This window comes from Vanessa tameamea, chromosome 5, assembly GCF_037043105.1.
Source record: "Vanessa tameamea isolate UH-Manoa-2023 chromosome 5, ilVanTame1 primary haplotype, whole genome shotgun sequence".
NCBI classification, from domain to species: Eukaryota; Metazoa; Arthropoda; class Insecta; order Lepidoptera; family Nymphalidae; genus Vanessa; species Vanessa tameamea.
This window is the reverse complement of record NC_087313.1, coordinates 5251870-5265186: the sequence shown is the minus strand read 5'-3', so window position 1 is coordinate 5265186 and position 13317 is coordinate 5251870. Positions and strand designations below refer to the sequence as shown.

The following is a 13317-nucleotide window of genomic DNA, read 5'->3' as shown; positions in this document are numbered from 1 at the left end:
CAGCGTTTCGTGTTCTGCTCAAATCAAATGCTTTAGATGATCTTCTAATCGATTTCGACCACGGCGGTCTAATGCACAACTATGGGAGCAAAGACAATTGCACTCTTATAACCTGATGGAACAGCGAATACAACACGACCAGAAAATTTATACGTACTTTTTTCGTTTCTTTCTTACGTTGAGTGCCGGATTAAGGCGAAGCTGAGAGTGTTTTTTTGATGGAAAAAAAACATGCACATCTTTATTTGGCCGACCCTTTGGCCGATAATTTGTGAAGTCCTGGCTTATATTGGTCATGGTGACCTGTCTTAACTGGTACTCCCATCTTGCTAATTGCGGAAAACACAGTGCGTCTGAGATGCATAATGCATTCTCTATTCCGTCACTCTCATAGTCGGTTGGCAAGGTCGACAGGATTCAAATAAAAAAAAGTATAATATGTATAGGCAGACGGGTAAATTGGACACCTTATGGCAAGTAATAAGTATTCATCACCACTCATAGACATTGGTGCTGTAAGAAATATTAAACATTTCTTGCATCACCAATGCATCGTCAACCTTAGGAACTAGTATATGTCTACAAATATATAACCCTACACAATAAAGAAAATCACGGCGAGAAAGATCAATTATATTCCAATCTTTCTAATAATTTTATAACCAAAATCTGCTATTCTAATATTTAAATTTTTGTATAAAAACCGATAAAATGGTTACAAAAAAGTAATCCTGTTTTTACATATTGTTTACATTAAATCGTATAGTGTATATTATATTATATACAATATTCTATTAACGATTATCATCTTATAGATTGTTAAAAAATTTTTACTCTGTAATACTGTATTTTTTGTGTATCTGTATGATCTGTTTCTGTATCCGATTTTGGATAAGCCGATGACTATTTTAGGCGGAAAGTGAAAATTGTAATATTTTATTTGTTTTAAGCAATTTATAATCTAAAACCTAAAAAAACATATTGTTTAGTTCATATTATATCACCGACTTTTAAATTTCTATAAGCAATAAAATGAGTGACTCTGTAAATATGTCACTTGGTAAGCAATTTATTTGTTTGTTATAAATTTAGATAGCTGGAAAATCAGAGAGACCGTAAACTCAGACCTTGTATAATTGTTATTAATAGTTTTCCAGTTAAATGGTTCATTTAATTTTAACTATATGATTTAAAAGTAAAAACTAAGTGTCAATATTAGCTTCGGTTGTGAATGACGCCTGTATTTAAAATAGAGTATGTAGTAACATATGGTTTGACATATTTCAATTGTTAAAATGTTTTAGATGATATTATCAAGCAGAATAAAAACAGAACTAGCCGAGTTCGGGGACGAGGTGGTGGGAACGTAAGAGGACGTGGTGGTGGCCGCGGTGGTCGTAGAGGGCGCATAGGTCGCGGAGGAGGTTCAGACAGAGGGAGATCACAGTCACGGGGTGGAAGTAATAACAGGCAGGCTCGATCCCGCTCTCGGTCTCGTGGACCCAGGGGCAGATCACAGTCACGTGGAGGTTCGGAGTCACGGACAAGATCAAAATCCCGACAAAGACGCTTCTCCTACCCGAGAACCAGATCTGCTTCACGTTCTCGCTCTCAGTTACGAAGTTTGACTCCAAAAGCAAGGGCAGGTCTAGAAAATGCAGTATTTCAAAATGATATGCCAGCGCTAGTGCGCTCAAACAGAGGAAATAGAGGTAAATGGCTTTAAATGTTTTAACCATAGTTTAATTTAAATACATATTAATTGTATGTATATAATATTTTGTTTACTTCTATTTGGATAGGAGGACCTCAAACAAGATTCCGGCGCTTAAATTACAATCAGCAAGCACAAGGTAATGTTCATAGCAGACTTGGATTAAACAGCCGAAGAGGTGGTGGAGGGAATAATACCTTTAAGCCTTTAGCAGTAGCCAAGAGAGGAATTTCTAAACGGGGTCGTGGTCTTACCACTAGAAATCGATACAGCTCTGTGGGCTTAAGGTCTGACCAAATCTTACAAGAACGTCAAAACTTTATACAAAATAGCATAATAAAGTCACAGACTTTTACACGCTCTAGAAACAATTCACTAAATTCAGCTTCACAATTAACCGTTAGTGTAGCTAATGACTTTGCCAAAAGACGCAGGAATAGTGTTGGTAATGCAGGCTATTTGAATAAACAAAGTCTTACCAAATTAACTAATGATTTTGGTGGATACAACACAAGAAGAGGACCTGGCAGTGTTAAATCAGTCGGATCAAACAGATCTAATCAATCCAATTCTAGTAGACGATCAAATCAGTCTAGAGGAAGAGGTCGTGGTAGAGGATCTAACCGTGGAATAGGACGGAAGTTTGTAAATAAGCAAATACTTAATCCAAAACTTCAAAAAGAAATTGCAGCTATCCAGGGTAAAACTTATGGTGCACCTATAACAAACTCGGAAGCACCAAGTGGTGTTAATTTTGCTCCTACCCCAGCTGCTACACAACAAACCCTACATCAAAGATTTGCAACCACATAAAACTTGCTAATAAGTTCTAAATGTAAATAAAATAACATTTAGTTTTAAGGAACTATTGACTATTTTGTTTTGTATAATAAATACAGTATCATTATAATTACTTGCAATCTCAAGATTGATAAGTTTTATTGAATTTCACATGTTTAAATTAAAATTCTATTAACAAAATTCACAGCTCATTGATTTGGCATTAACTTTTAGCTCATAGGTAGGTTAGAACTAAGTTACTTGCAAATCATCTAATATTTCTAAACTTATTTTTGTTACTTTGAGTTAGTGAGAATAAATTTTCTTTATGATAAACAAAACTGTTTTTTTTATGTACACTTTTATTATTTATAATGTTTCACATTGATTTATTCAGTCCTGAACAATTTTTAACTTATCACATTTCTGCTGTCATAATTTAATTTTACATTTTATACATTTTTGGCATCATTATAAGCGAGTCTGTAACTGAAACAAAAGATAATGTTATTAAATAACATATTCAAACATAGTATAACTTATATTAAAGGTTACTTACAATTTTCTCCAAGAATGTTACTTAATATTAACCCATGAAACAAATGAATACTTTCATTGTTGTCAACAGCCTTTGCACCAGAACTTTCAAAAGACCATCCTAAATGCTGTCCACAATGAGGACAGGTACAAATATTCCATGTATACCCAGGAAACCATGAATCGGCTCCTTGCCGCTGAAGATTTAATAATATTTAATAAAAATGAATCCTTATAAAACATGAATATACTATGTGAGAGTCATCAATTAATGCATCTTTGACGTTAACTTATTTTTAAAAGTAATTGTTTTTCATATAATACTATATTCTTTACATTGTTATAATTCTAAACTAAAGTTTACTTACTGGTCCTATATTTTTACATCTTGCTTTTTCAGCTGTAACAATATCAAACTTAACACCAAAAGGATTGATTAATGTCTGAACTGTTATATTTTGTTTGCCAAATAAGTTTTGTTTCTCGATTTTCTGTGCTCCTGGGCTATGTTTACTAATTAAATAGTTTGAATCGGCTACATCGGCGCCACATTTTCGACATAAAAGTAATTCTGCAAGTCAAATGTAATTTTTACAATTTACAATATATGTATGCTAAATAATATTTTTAAAAACCAACTATATACCTTGACCATTTTTTTGAAAGTAAGGATTTTGTTCTGCATTCGTATATCGGTAGCTTGAAGCATATAACAGCAATAAATAGAGTACGTAAATCATGCCTTCAAAGCAATTTAAATCAAAATGATAATAACTTTATCGGTGTTATACCCAATTTTAATTTATTTGTGTGACGTTAAAAAGAAAATTTAATTTATATGTTGAGAAAACTGTCGTATTATGCAGTATAAAATTAAGCAATTCATGTATTAATTTAAATAAATGATAGTTTTTATATACATACAACTATTATGAAACTAATTTAATTATTGTAACGTAGCTACAACAACTTGCAGTTTGACAATCATAAATTGAAATTGAAAATAGGTAAGTACTAAGTGATATAAAGACAATTTAGACAAAAATATCAGGATCATAGACACTGTAGATTACAATGCGAACAATGTTATTTAATGTCTGCAACATTTATTAGTATTACAATTTATAGTATATTAAAGTTTACGGTACAAAAACAACAGAAAGACTTTTTTATTGTTTATATAAGGTTGCACATTTTTTATCAAATCTTTATTGTATTGTATTTCTATTTCCTAAGAGTTACAACTTACTCACGTCTCACAAAGTCAAAGGCTTTGACTCAAAGCTCACTATTAATTTGACAATTGACATTGACATTTCGTACTAATATTGTTTATTATTATATGTGTTCATTGTGTTATCAACGATAAATAAGCAGTTTCATACTGCGGAGTTATCAATAAAGTGTATTGTTTTTTGAAACATTCTTTCTTTTAAAGCTCTTTATAAGTAGTTATTTAACATGTCGTTTTTTAAGAATGTTACATCAAGCTTCGCTATTCGCAGTCGCGATACAATCCTCAAGGAGTCTCTTATAAATAACTTATCAGAGTGCGTGAAAGACATCCAATACAACAGTCAATTTGAAGAAAACTTTCATAGTGTTCTAGGTTCTACAGATTCAACGAATACCTTGTGTATGGCTTTGGAAGCTGTTTTCCTTCATGGCTTGAAAGATACTTTTTTAAGAAAAGCTAAAAATGTTATATCTGGCGATCCCGACTACCGTCCTCAATCAAGTTTTTGGCCTCTCATACTTGTGTTATCACATAGACAAAACATTGATCAAATTTCGTCCTTGCCGCAGATTAACACCGAAATAGGCCAATGTCGATCCTGGCTTAGGATCGCTCTCAACGAATGTTTATTGTCATCCTATATGTCCACATTATTAAAAAACATATCAGCGGTGAAACCATTTTATAACAGAACAGCTTTCGTTTGTGATACAGAAATACTAGAAGTAGCACAAAAGCTAGTTCAGGGCTTGGAAACCTGTGTCCAATTTAATTTACCTATAAATTCTAGTTTATTAAATAATTGGCCAGATCAAGTATTAATGCAAGCTGGCATTTGGGTTCCTACAATGAGAGTAGCACCGATCACTGCAGGATTAGATGTGGCCAGCACTTTATGCGATGAATCTAAACCAAAACTGGCAACAACTCCATCTCATACATCAAGTATTACAGGTTTGGGGAGAATGTTATCTTTAAGTGAGGATGAAGCTTTGAAGTTCATACTTTCTAAAGATACAAATGAGATACAGAACAAGCACAAAAGTACAGATGATAATAAAGAGAGTAAAAAGGACGTAGAAACAGTAACAGAACCTGCTACTGGTTCAATCCACATAGAACAGCCTGCAACGAGCCAAGAGCCAGTAGACTCTGGACAGATTTATTCTTCATCTGTAGACTCGGGAGAATTTATAACAACATCTGATGCAATTGTAACAGGAAACTCATTGAGTGGAAAAGGATGGTCCAATGACGGTCAAGATGAACTGAATACATCAATGAATTCAAATTCATCACATGGAAGCAGTATGATAAAAACACCAGAAATAAAAAGCCTATCATCACTTATTGATAACTCAAATACTTATAGTGAAACAATATCAAACACTCCAAATTTGAGAGATATTATGAAAGATATTCATAAAGAGTTAAAATTAACACCGGACGACAATGAGTTCTGTGAGGTGAAGACAGAAACAGCTCTTCCTGATGATCCTACATTACAGGGATTAGATTTTGAAGTAGTGCCGAACTCAACAACTGGGTCTTTCACTCCTCAAGAGTTGCAGAAAATGGTAAAGCAATTGGGGACATTGTCACGTGAAAAGGGTCTTGATTATCAAAATTATCAATGCAAGACTTGTCAAGATTTATTGGGCAGTACCATTTCTAAAGCAAAAGTCTGTGGCTACACTGGGGAATACTACTGCTCCAATTGTATGGACCCTAATGTTTTCATTATACCATCTCGTGTCATTCACAATTGGGATTTCAAAAGATATCCAGTGTCAAAGAAGTCAGCCCTATTTTTATTAGAATTTCAGCACCATCCATGGATAGACATGAAAAAACTAAATCCAAAGATCTACTCTGGAGTTTCAGATATGGCTCAGTTGCAAGAATTAAGAATTCAACTTAATTTTCTAAGAGCTTATATATTCACCTGCCGAGAACCAGTCATTGAAGAATTGCAGAAACGAGTTTGGCCCAGAGAGTATTTATATGATCATCTCCATACATACACAATATCTGATTTGGCACAAATTCCAAATGGTTCACTGGCCTTACAACTTGAGAAAGTAGTACAATTTGCAAAATCTCATGTACTTGATTGTTGGCTTTGTAGTCAAAAGGGTTTTATATGTGAAGTTTGTCGAGATCCTAAAATACTATACCCTTTTGAGACTAGCTCTACTTACAGATGTGACGAATGTTCAAGTGTCTTTCATTCAAAGTGTCTGAATGAGAACTTACCTTGCCCTAAGTGCAAAAGGAGACAAGATAGAACCAGTGATACATCGTTGGTTGACGTTCTGAATAGCCATTTTAATAAATGAATCATATAATATTGTTAACAACATATACCAAAACAAAAAGATAGCATGTTGTGAATTGGGAGTGATTATTTTCTCTCATCATAATATCAGTCATAGGCCATTAGACTATTAACTTGCAATATGCAGCAGATAAAAGTAATGTGCTGATATTGTGTGCTTTTGCAACTATAATTGTTTTATAATGTAATTTATAATTATGATGCATCATATTTATAACAAAAAATCTTGCCCTTGGCACATACATTGATAGCAGTTTAATATATTAATTACTTAAGATAATAGGATACATTAACATAGATTCCTATATTACATATAGAGAGAATAATCTATAAATTTACTATTTAAAAAATGGTGTATCTAGAATATGGGTGATATATATTTTAATAAATCAATGCCATAAAAAAATATACAAGTATATATACATAGGACCATTGGGATCTTTATGCATCTTGCATAATTGGCTTGTGTACATACATTTACTAAAACCAAAAAAAATATATCGTAGTAAAATTAATTTTATTTAAGCATCATTACTATTGTATTTAATTTACATAAAAATAAGAAAATACCTAGCCATTGGGACTCAAGATACAAATAATGTTTAATATTTTTATTTTTTTGGATTCAATCGTTTCCATCCTGTGTATCACATATTCATGCTATTTGCAAAGAGAACTGATTAAAACATGAACATACATAAAAAAATATTTATTCTTTATAAACTAATCAAATTGTTATATTTATTAAAAATTGCAATTCATTTTCGGGGAATAATACTTTCTTGTAAAATACAGGAAACTCAGGCTGTCAAATGTAATCTAAATTGTGATATTTAGGAAAATCCTCGACCGTGTGATTTCGTTAATGTTTGAAAAAAAGTAAAACCAATTTAGTTTAAAAATAATAGTGTTTCATAACATTCCTCATTATTTTAACAGATTCATGGTTCTGATAATTGAGATATTAATATTAAGTCCTAAACTAATTATTAGTTCAATATAATGATCATTGCTACATTATAATGAAGTGGTTTAAATAAATAAAATATTTTAATTGATTCAAACACTTTAATTTTTACTTCCCCTGCTGATTGTTGTATAACTATTTCATGGGCTATCATACACTTTCTCTATTAGTATAAGGTTTATCGTCATGTTATTTTTCATCAAGCTACAATCCTAGAATAAATAGTTTAGAACAGAATATACAAACAGCCTTGATATTGAAATATTTAATTGTTTATGTCGCCATAACTCTCATGGACATAGGAGTGTTGCATATAAAAATCCTCTAATTAATAAGAATATATACAAAATTAGTATTGCATCATTGATTGAATATTTTTGTCACTTTCTCTTAATATCTACTTTGTTTTACCTTGGAAATGAAAAGGATAACATTTTTCTACAAAAAATTATGAACACTGGACCTGGAATGTAGTGGAATATTTACAAACTGTTACATATTGTGAATAAAAAGTACAAATGATTCTATTCCATCACAATCATCTCTATCAAATCCAGCTGTTTAGGTGTGACGGAGCCAGAGATGGACTTAATCATAATATTTCTAGGATATTTAATGTAATATCTACGTTACAACTATGAAACAAATGATCACTGACTGAATACTATCTGGTTCTATTTAAATTTAAAATGTCACTAAGGAAAGTATCAGCATTGTTGCTTTTATTTTTGTTTTTCTGATTTTTTGGCGTTCTAGCGTTATTAGAATCATGAACTTCTAAGGAGTATTCTTCAAAACACTCATCTAAGAGTTTGTCTGGTTCATCTTGTTTGCTTTTCGTCTTCTTTTTTGACTGGTAACTCAGAGCGTCTTTGTCAAAGTCTAATGGAACTATGCCGAGGTCTCCGCTGTATCGATTTTTGGCAATTTGCAAGTATTTTTTTCCACGAACGGCTGTAAGTCTTTTATCCTATAAATAGAAAATGTTTAATGAGTAATTAATATAAGATAGCAAAGTCTTAGTAAGTTTTTTTATTTTTATTACTTGAATTATAAGAACATTGTCGGCCTCTTGGGATGCCTTGGCGCTTCCGAAAATGGAGCTGGTTGACAGATCTTCACTTTCACGTTCCTGGAATTTATTATAAAAAGCTTTATATTAAAAACAATGTTCATTTAAATAAGTTTGTTTTGCAATTTAGGTCCACTTACTTTAGGTGTATGTATTACTAAACATGGTCACACACCACTATAGACAATCTCTAAGAATTGCTAAATGCCCTGAATATTATAGAGCCTCTTTATTTCAATGAGATCTTAACCCCGAGGCAGTTTATCCATCGACGTAAAGGGAGCAGTTCGTTAGCGTACCTTCCTGGGATGCATGACGAGTGTGACGTGGCAGTGCCTAGCCGTGGCGAAGGTGCGGAAGGCGGCGATGACGGCGTCCTGGCGCAGGTAGCGGTCCCCCTCGCGCTCGTCGCCCACTCCCAGCATGAACTGCACGTTGTCCACCACCACGTGCGACAGGTCGTGCATGTACCGCGCGTGCTCTACCGCCTGCACAATATAACATAATAACTATAGAAATAAAACAAATGTAATACTTTATGGCAGACTCATGATGCTTCGAATCTTATTTGAAGTTAGGTACTCCATTTTGGTTCATTTAATCATTGAGATAACAATAGACCGGAATAGATAAGAAAAGACAGCCGATATAAAAATGCGATATAAGGATGCGAGTAGCCGAAGAAAAACCACAGTGCTGTGCAATTGGAGAGGCCTATGTCCAGCAGTGGACGAATATGGGCTGATGATGATGAGATAAGAAAAACTAACTATAAAAACATAATACGATGGTAGCAGTATTTTGAAGCCTATATCCATCACTATGGAATGGCCACTACCAAATGAAATAAACGCCAACGTGTAAGCCCAATTTGTGACCAAGTACACTAGTCCAACGTCGGCTGAATACATTGGCCCAACGTGTATTGTAAGCTCAACATGAGATACTTATTGGTTATTTAAAAAATGGAGTAATGTCATACCTCCATGACGACTTTAATAGGTTGTTGTCCGTGAAATGCGAGGTAGTATATGGGTAACTTTTGAAAATCGTCAGCGAACTTGGGAAACTCTTGTAGGTTCTGCTCGAGCGGGACGCCTGCGAACTGCTGCAGCATCGTGCGAGCTAGCCGAGAGTTGCGAATCTCAAAACTTCCCCATAAAGTTGTTACCTTAAGATCAGAAGTTATTTAAATACATTTTATTTCGGATTCACATATTTATTTTAATCATAAAATCATAATATAAGTCTACATAGTAACTATGCGGATTGCTTAAATAGTAAGTCACGTATAGACGTTATTTATGCTTATGAACTCTACCTACTCTAATAGGAACAAAAGAGAGACTGAGAGAAAGTAATTATTGCATTCATATTTAAATTATTCTCTCAAGCATACCCCTTGTTGTGCCAGATCTAGTGACATTTCTGCACAGAGCGTTGTTTTCCCGCAGCCTGTGGGCCCGGTGAGGACGGTCAGCTCTCCTCGGCGGTGTCCGCCTAACAAGCGTGTCAGCCCGGGGAAACGACGCCACTTCACACCTCGAACCTGGCGTATACTTTACTTTACTATGGTCCAGAACACATTTAAAACGTTCTAACGAAAATTTATCGATATACATCTGAATATACATATTTAAGAATTTTACGAAAACAAAATTCCAATAAATTTGTATAATTTAGTAAATAGTTAATAAGAAGGTTACTGTTCCGGCAGCTGGTTTGGTAAATAGGTTATGTCAAATTAGAGTTGCTTGAACGAAAGAAAACTTATTTAAAGTAACAACCTTATCGATATTGGTAAGTTCAGCATAAACGTCATCTCGCAGAGCAGCAAAAGTAGTAATGGATCTATGGGCGGCTGGTTTTGCTTCCGAGACCAGAGTCTTTAGGGATAAGTTTGCGACGGCTGCCTCAGTTGCTGTCACTAAGCCGTCTGTGGGCCTGCAAAAAAATGTATTTGCCACATTCCTTCACTGTTCCCAAGTCTGAACAAACTCTTCAAAATAATAATTATACTTTCTTTTACGCATTAAAGGCTTACTTTCCTGTACTTTAGAAGTACTAATGGAATCACAACTAATCATATATATATATATTGGCAAGTGAGTTTGTCTTTTGGTTATGATTTTTTTTAACTTTTATTTATTATCCATAAAACTATACACTATCACGAAAGTGAACATGGAATTACTTGTCTAAAGCAATTACGTTGTTCAAGAATTGTATATATGCTTGTTGTATGTTGATTGTATGTATGTTGCTGCTTGGGATCGGACCGGTAAAAAGTTATTGGGTTTTTCTGTCTAAAAATTCTCAGTAAAAGCCAGGAGTCTTGAAATTGGAAGTGTTTAAACTACCGTGTCACGGACAGAACTTAAAGCCGTTGGTCCTGCGCCTGAACTCTTTCCTGTCAGATTCGGTCTTGTCGGTCGATTTTGTCTCGAATTTGTCGTCCCATCGGATTATGTGAGTGAGGGAATAGGGAGTGCACCTGGGTTTGCGCACATACTTGTGCGCTATGCATGTCCTGCGTGGTTTAGTGGTGAGTTGGTTAGTTGGGTGGTCTGCCTTGACCAAAATCGGTCAGGACCACATCATAAAAACGTCAGTCAGCCAGTAGCAAGATGTTTAAATGATATTATAAAAGCTAAATTTAATACAGGACCATGAGGATTGGCAGACACAAGTGGCCCATACTAAAAAGTTGGTAAAGTTTGGCTATGGACTATGATGAATATAACATTAAATATTAATTATTATATAGCATCATTTTTAATATCTTTATATAATTTTTACCTTACAAATCTGCATCTCTCTTCTCCTAACTTCTCAGCTACAGCTCTCATGTTGTCCCAGTCACCCCATAAACATAACCTTTGGTAGTTTTCAAGACAAGGTAACAAGACTGGTGGTAGGCTACAGTTATTGAGCCAAATGAGAGTACCTGTAAGATTTTTGTTTATTTTTTAAAGGAAAACGTACATGAACATCCTTATTATTATATGTATGATACTATAGCATAGTAACTAAGAAATATTTCGGGTCAGTCAGTAATAAGGGAGCCATTCAAATATAATGTAAATATTATTTTAGTATTTATTACGCCCCCAATCATATGTTAAATAAAACAAAACAAAATTTACAAAATTTTGTAGAAAAAGTAAATATTAAAAAAGTGCTGATATAATTATCATCCAGAACTCTCTGTACACCAAATTAATAAGCAAAGACCCCGGTCCCTTTTGATGTTTACTTACTTCTACAATAACCCCATACCTCTACAATTATGTATCAGATTAAACTGCTAAGTAGTTTATCTATGGAAGTACCTGGAACTTTTGATGCAGCTAAATGTAGGACATCTTGTATAGTTGGCACTAGTATGGCTTGGTCATTCCGACTTGTTCTAGTGGCTTTGCAGTGAAATAAGCCAGCTGCATACAGACCACAACTCTCAGACTCATCTTCCCTCCCTGCTTGTACTTTATGGTATCCCACTACTTTATCCAATGAGTTTTTTAAAGGGAAATATAATACTGTATGGTCTTCTGATACTCTTACATCTGATAAGACTTTACTTGCTTCATGATGGTACTATTGTGGAATAAAAAAAATATCAATCTCATTGTATAAGGCATTTCAAAATTTGTTCATATAAAATTTAACTTACTGGATATTCAAATAAACGGAAAAGTTCTAATGTTTCATTTTCACTTAAATCTATTATTGACGTAGTTTCTTCTAAAACCTTTTTCCAGTCATTTTGAAAATTGTCTATTTTCTGCTGCAAGTCATCAATATAGTCTTTAATAGTCCCTTCCAGTTTAGATTTTTTCATTAATCTTTCAAGTACATTCCACTCTCCGTGTATATTGCATTTAGGACATAAAAAGTAACCTGAAAAAATATTTTAATGAACTAAACTTTCGTTATACGATAACTTTCATATTGAAAATTCTTTCATTCTTTTTCATTCCGGTTATTATTTTATGAGCTTAACCTAATAATGTGCTATTTATACTGTACTGTTTCGAGAGGAATCAATGACAACATTAAAAGGGCTTTATATCCTGATAATCTAATACTTTCATATGATTCGTTTGGTGCGCATTATAACTAGAAACACACACCTGTGGTTTTATTAACAAAAAGTTTATTATCTGTCTTCTTTTGTTCGGTTTTTTCTTCCATACATATTGTACATTTAGTTGTTACAGACGTAAATCCATCCTGAACGGGAAACCCTTTTTGTCGTAATAATTTCCGAATATTAGTAACTTTAGAAATATCGCTAAGATCTACATTGTGTATTTTTTTTATGTCACTTATGACATTAAGAAAAGGTTTAAGCCTTAATTTGTTTATTCTAAAAGTATGATACATATTATTTTTATAAATTTACAAATATAAACATGTTAAAAATATAAACATAACCTCAAAAAAGCATATTTGTTTACTTATAGGCAACCGACTTTTGACTTTGACGTTTTTGTAAACTTTCAGGAATACGTTTTAAATTACTATCAGTATTTAAAACGGGACATTTACCATGTTCACATCACGAGAGTCTCGTGAACAAGATAAAGACATTCGTAGATAATGTCAAAATATCGAGCTCCACCAAATAAAAATAAAAAACATGGTAAATATCCCGTTTTAAATTTTTCAA

At 33.4% G+C, this 13317-nt stretch overlaps 4 protein-coding genes across 4 annotated transcripts; 2 read left to right on the top strand and 2 right to left on the bottom strand.

Annotated features, from left to right (window-relative positions):
- Positions 1 to 874: 874 nt before the first annotated feature.
- On the top strand, positions 875 to 2822 carry LOC113392390 (uncharacterized protein DDB_G0287625-like). Its single transcript, XM_026628804.2, has 3 exons — positions 875 to 1060; positions 1305 to 1712; positions 1803 to 2822. The coding sequence occupies exons 1-3, from the start codon at positions 1033 to 1035 to the stop codon at positions 2525 to 2527; spliced, it is 1161 nt and encodes a 386-aa protein (XP_026484589.1). The 5' UTR covers positions 875 to 1032; the 3' UTR covers positions 2528 to 2822.
- Positions 2823 to 2841: 19 nt separating this feature from the next.
- LOC113392391 (protein cereblon-like) lies at positions 2842 to 3990 on the bottom strand. Its single transcript, XM_026628807.2, has 4 exons — positions 3678 to 3990; positions 3400 to 3602; positions 3054 to 3228; positions 2842 to 2983 (listed from the first exon to the last, which is right to left on the bottom strand). Exons 1-4 carry the CDS (start codon positions 3769 to 3771, stop codon positions 2940 to 2942), a joined length of 516 nt encoding a protein of 171 aa, XP_026484592.1. The 5' UTR covers positions 3772 to 3990; the 3' UTR covers positions 2842 to 2939.
- A 347-nt stretch (positions 3991 to 4337) lies between these two features.
- On the top strand, positions 4338 to 7668 carry LOC113392338 (run domain Beclin-1-interacting and cysteine-rich domain-containing protein-like). The gene has a single exon (XM_026628721.2). It carries the CDS (start codon positions 4493 to 4495, stop codon positions 6605 to 6607), a length of 2115 nt encoding a protein of 704 aa, XP_026484506.2. The 5' UTR covers positions 4338 to 4492; the 3' UTR covers positions 6608 to 7668.
- LOC113392339 (mitochondrial DNA helicase) lies at positions 7633 to 13111 on the bottom strand. The gene is made up of 10 exons (XM_026628722.2): positions 12779 to 13111; positions 12319 to 12545; positions 11978 to 12242; positions 11445 to 11592; positions 10433 to 10589; positions 10045 to 10194; positions 9628 to 9816; positions 8945 to 9133; positions 8619 to 8705; positions 7633 to 8543 (listed from the first exon to the last, which is right to left on the bottom strand). Exons 1-10 carry the CDS (start codon positions 13029 to 13031, stop codon positions 8238 to 8240), a joined length of 1971 nt encoding a protein of 656 aa, XP_026484507.2. The 5' UTR covers positions 13032 to 13111; the 3' UTR covers positions 7633 to 8237.
- Positions 13112 to 13317: the final 206 nt, after the last annotated feature.

Excerpts from the sequence above, each read along its gene's own strand:
- LOC113392390 (XM_026628804.2), top strand. The coding sequence starts at position 1,033 with ATGAGTGACTCTGTAAATATGTCACTTG. Across the intron at positions 1,061-1,304 it reads CTCTGTAAATATGTCACTTG|ATGATATTATCAAGCAGAAT; the intron begins GTAAGCAATTTA and ends AAAATGTTTTAG. Across the intron at positions 1,713-1,802 it reads CTCAAACAGAGGAAATAGAG|GAGGACCTCAAACAAGATTC; the intron begins GTAAATGGCTTT and ends CTATTTGGATAG.
- LOC113392391 (XM_026628807.2), bottom strand. The coding sequence starts at position 3,771 with ATGATTTACGTACTCTATTTATTGCTGTTATATGCTTCAAGCTACCGA. Across the intron at positions 3,603-3,677 it reads CTTTCAAAAAAATGGTCAAG|AATTACTTTTATGTCGAAAA; the intron begins GTATATAGTTGG and ends TTTGACTTGCAG. Across the intron at positions 3,229-3,399 it reads GATGTAAAAATATAGGACCA|CGGCAAGGAGCCGATTCATG; the intron begins GTAAGTAAACTT and ends TTAAATCTTCAG.
- LOC113392338 (XM_026628721.2), top strand. The coding sequence starts at position 4,493 with ATGTCGTTTTTTAAGAATGTTACATCAAGCTTCGCTATTCGCAGTCGC.
- LOC113392339 (XM_026628722.2), bottom strand. The coding sequence starts at position 13,031 with ATGTATCATACTTTTAGAATAAACAAATTAAGGCTTAAACCTTTTCTT. Across the intron at positions 9,817-10,044 it reads TAGATCTGGCACAACAAGGG|GTAACAACTTTATGGGGAAG; the intron begins GTATGCTTGAGA and ends TCTGATCTTAAG. Across the intron at positions 9,134-9,627 it reads CTATTAAAGTCGTCATGGAG|GCGGTAGAGCACGCGCGGTA; the intron begins GTATGACATTAC and ends TATATTGTGCAG.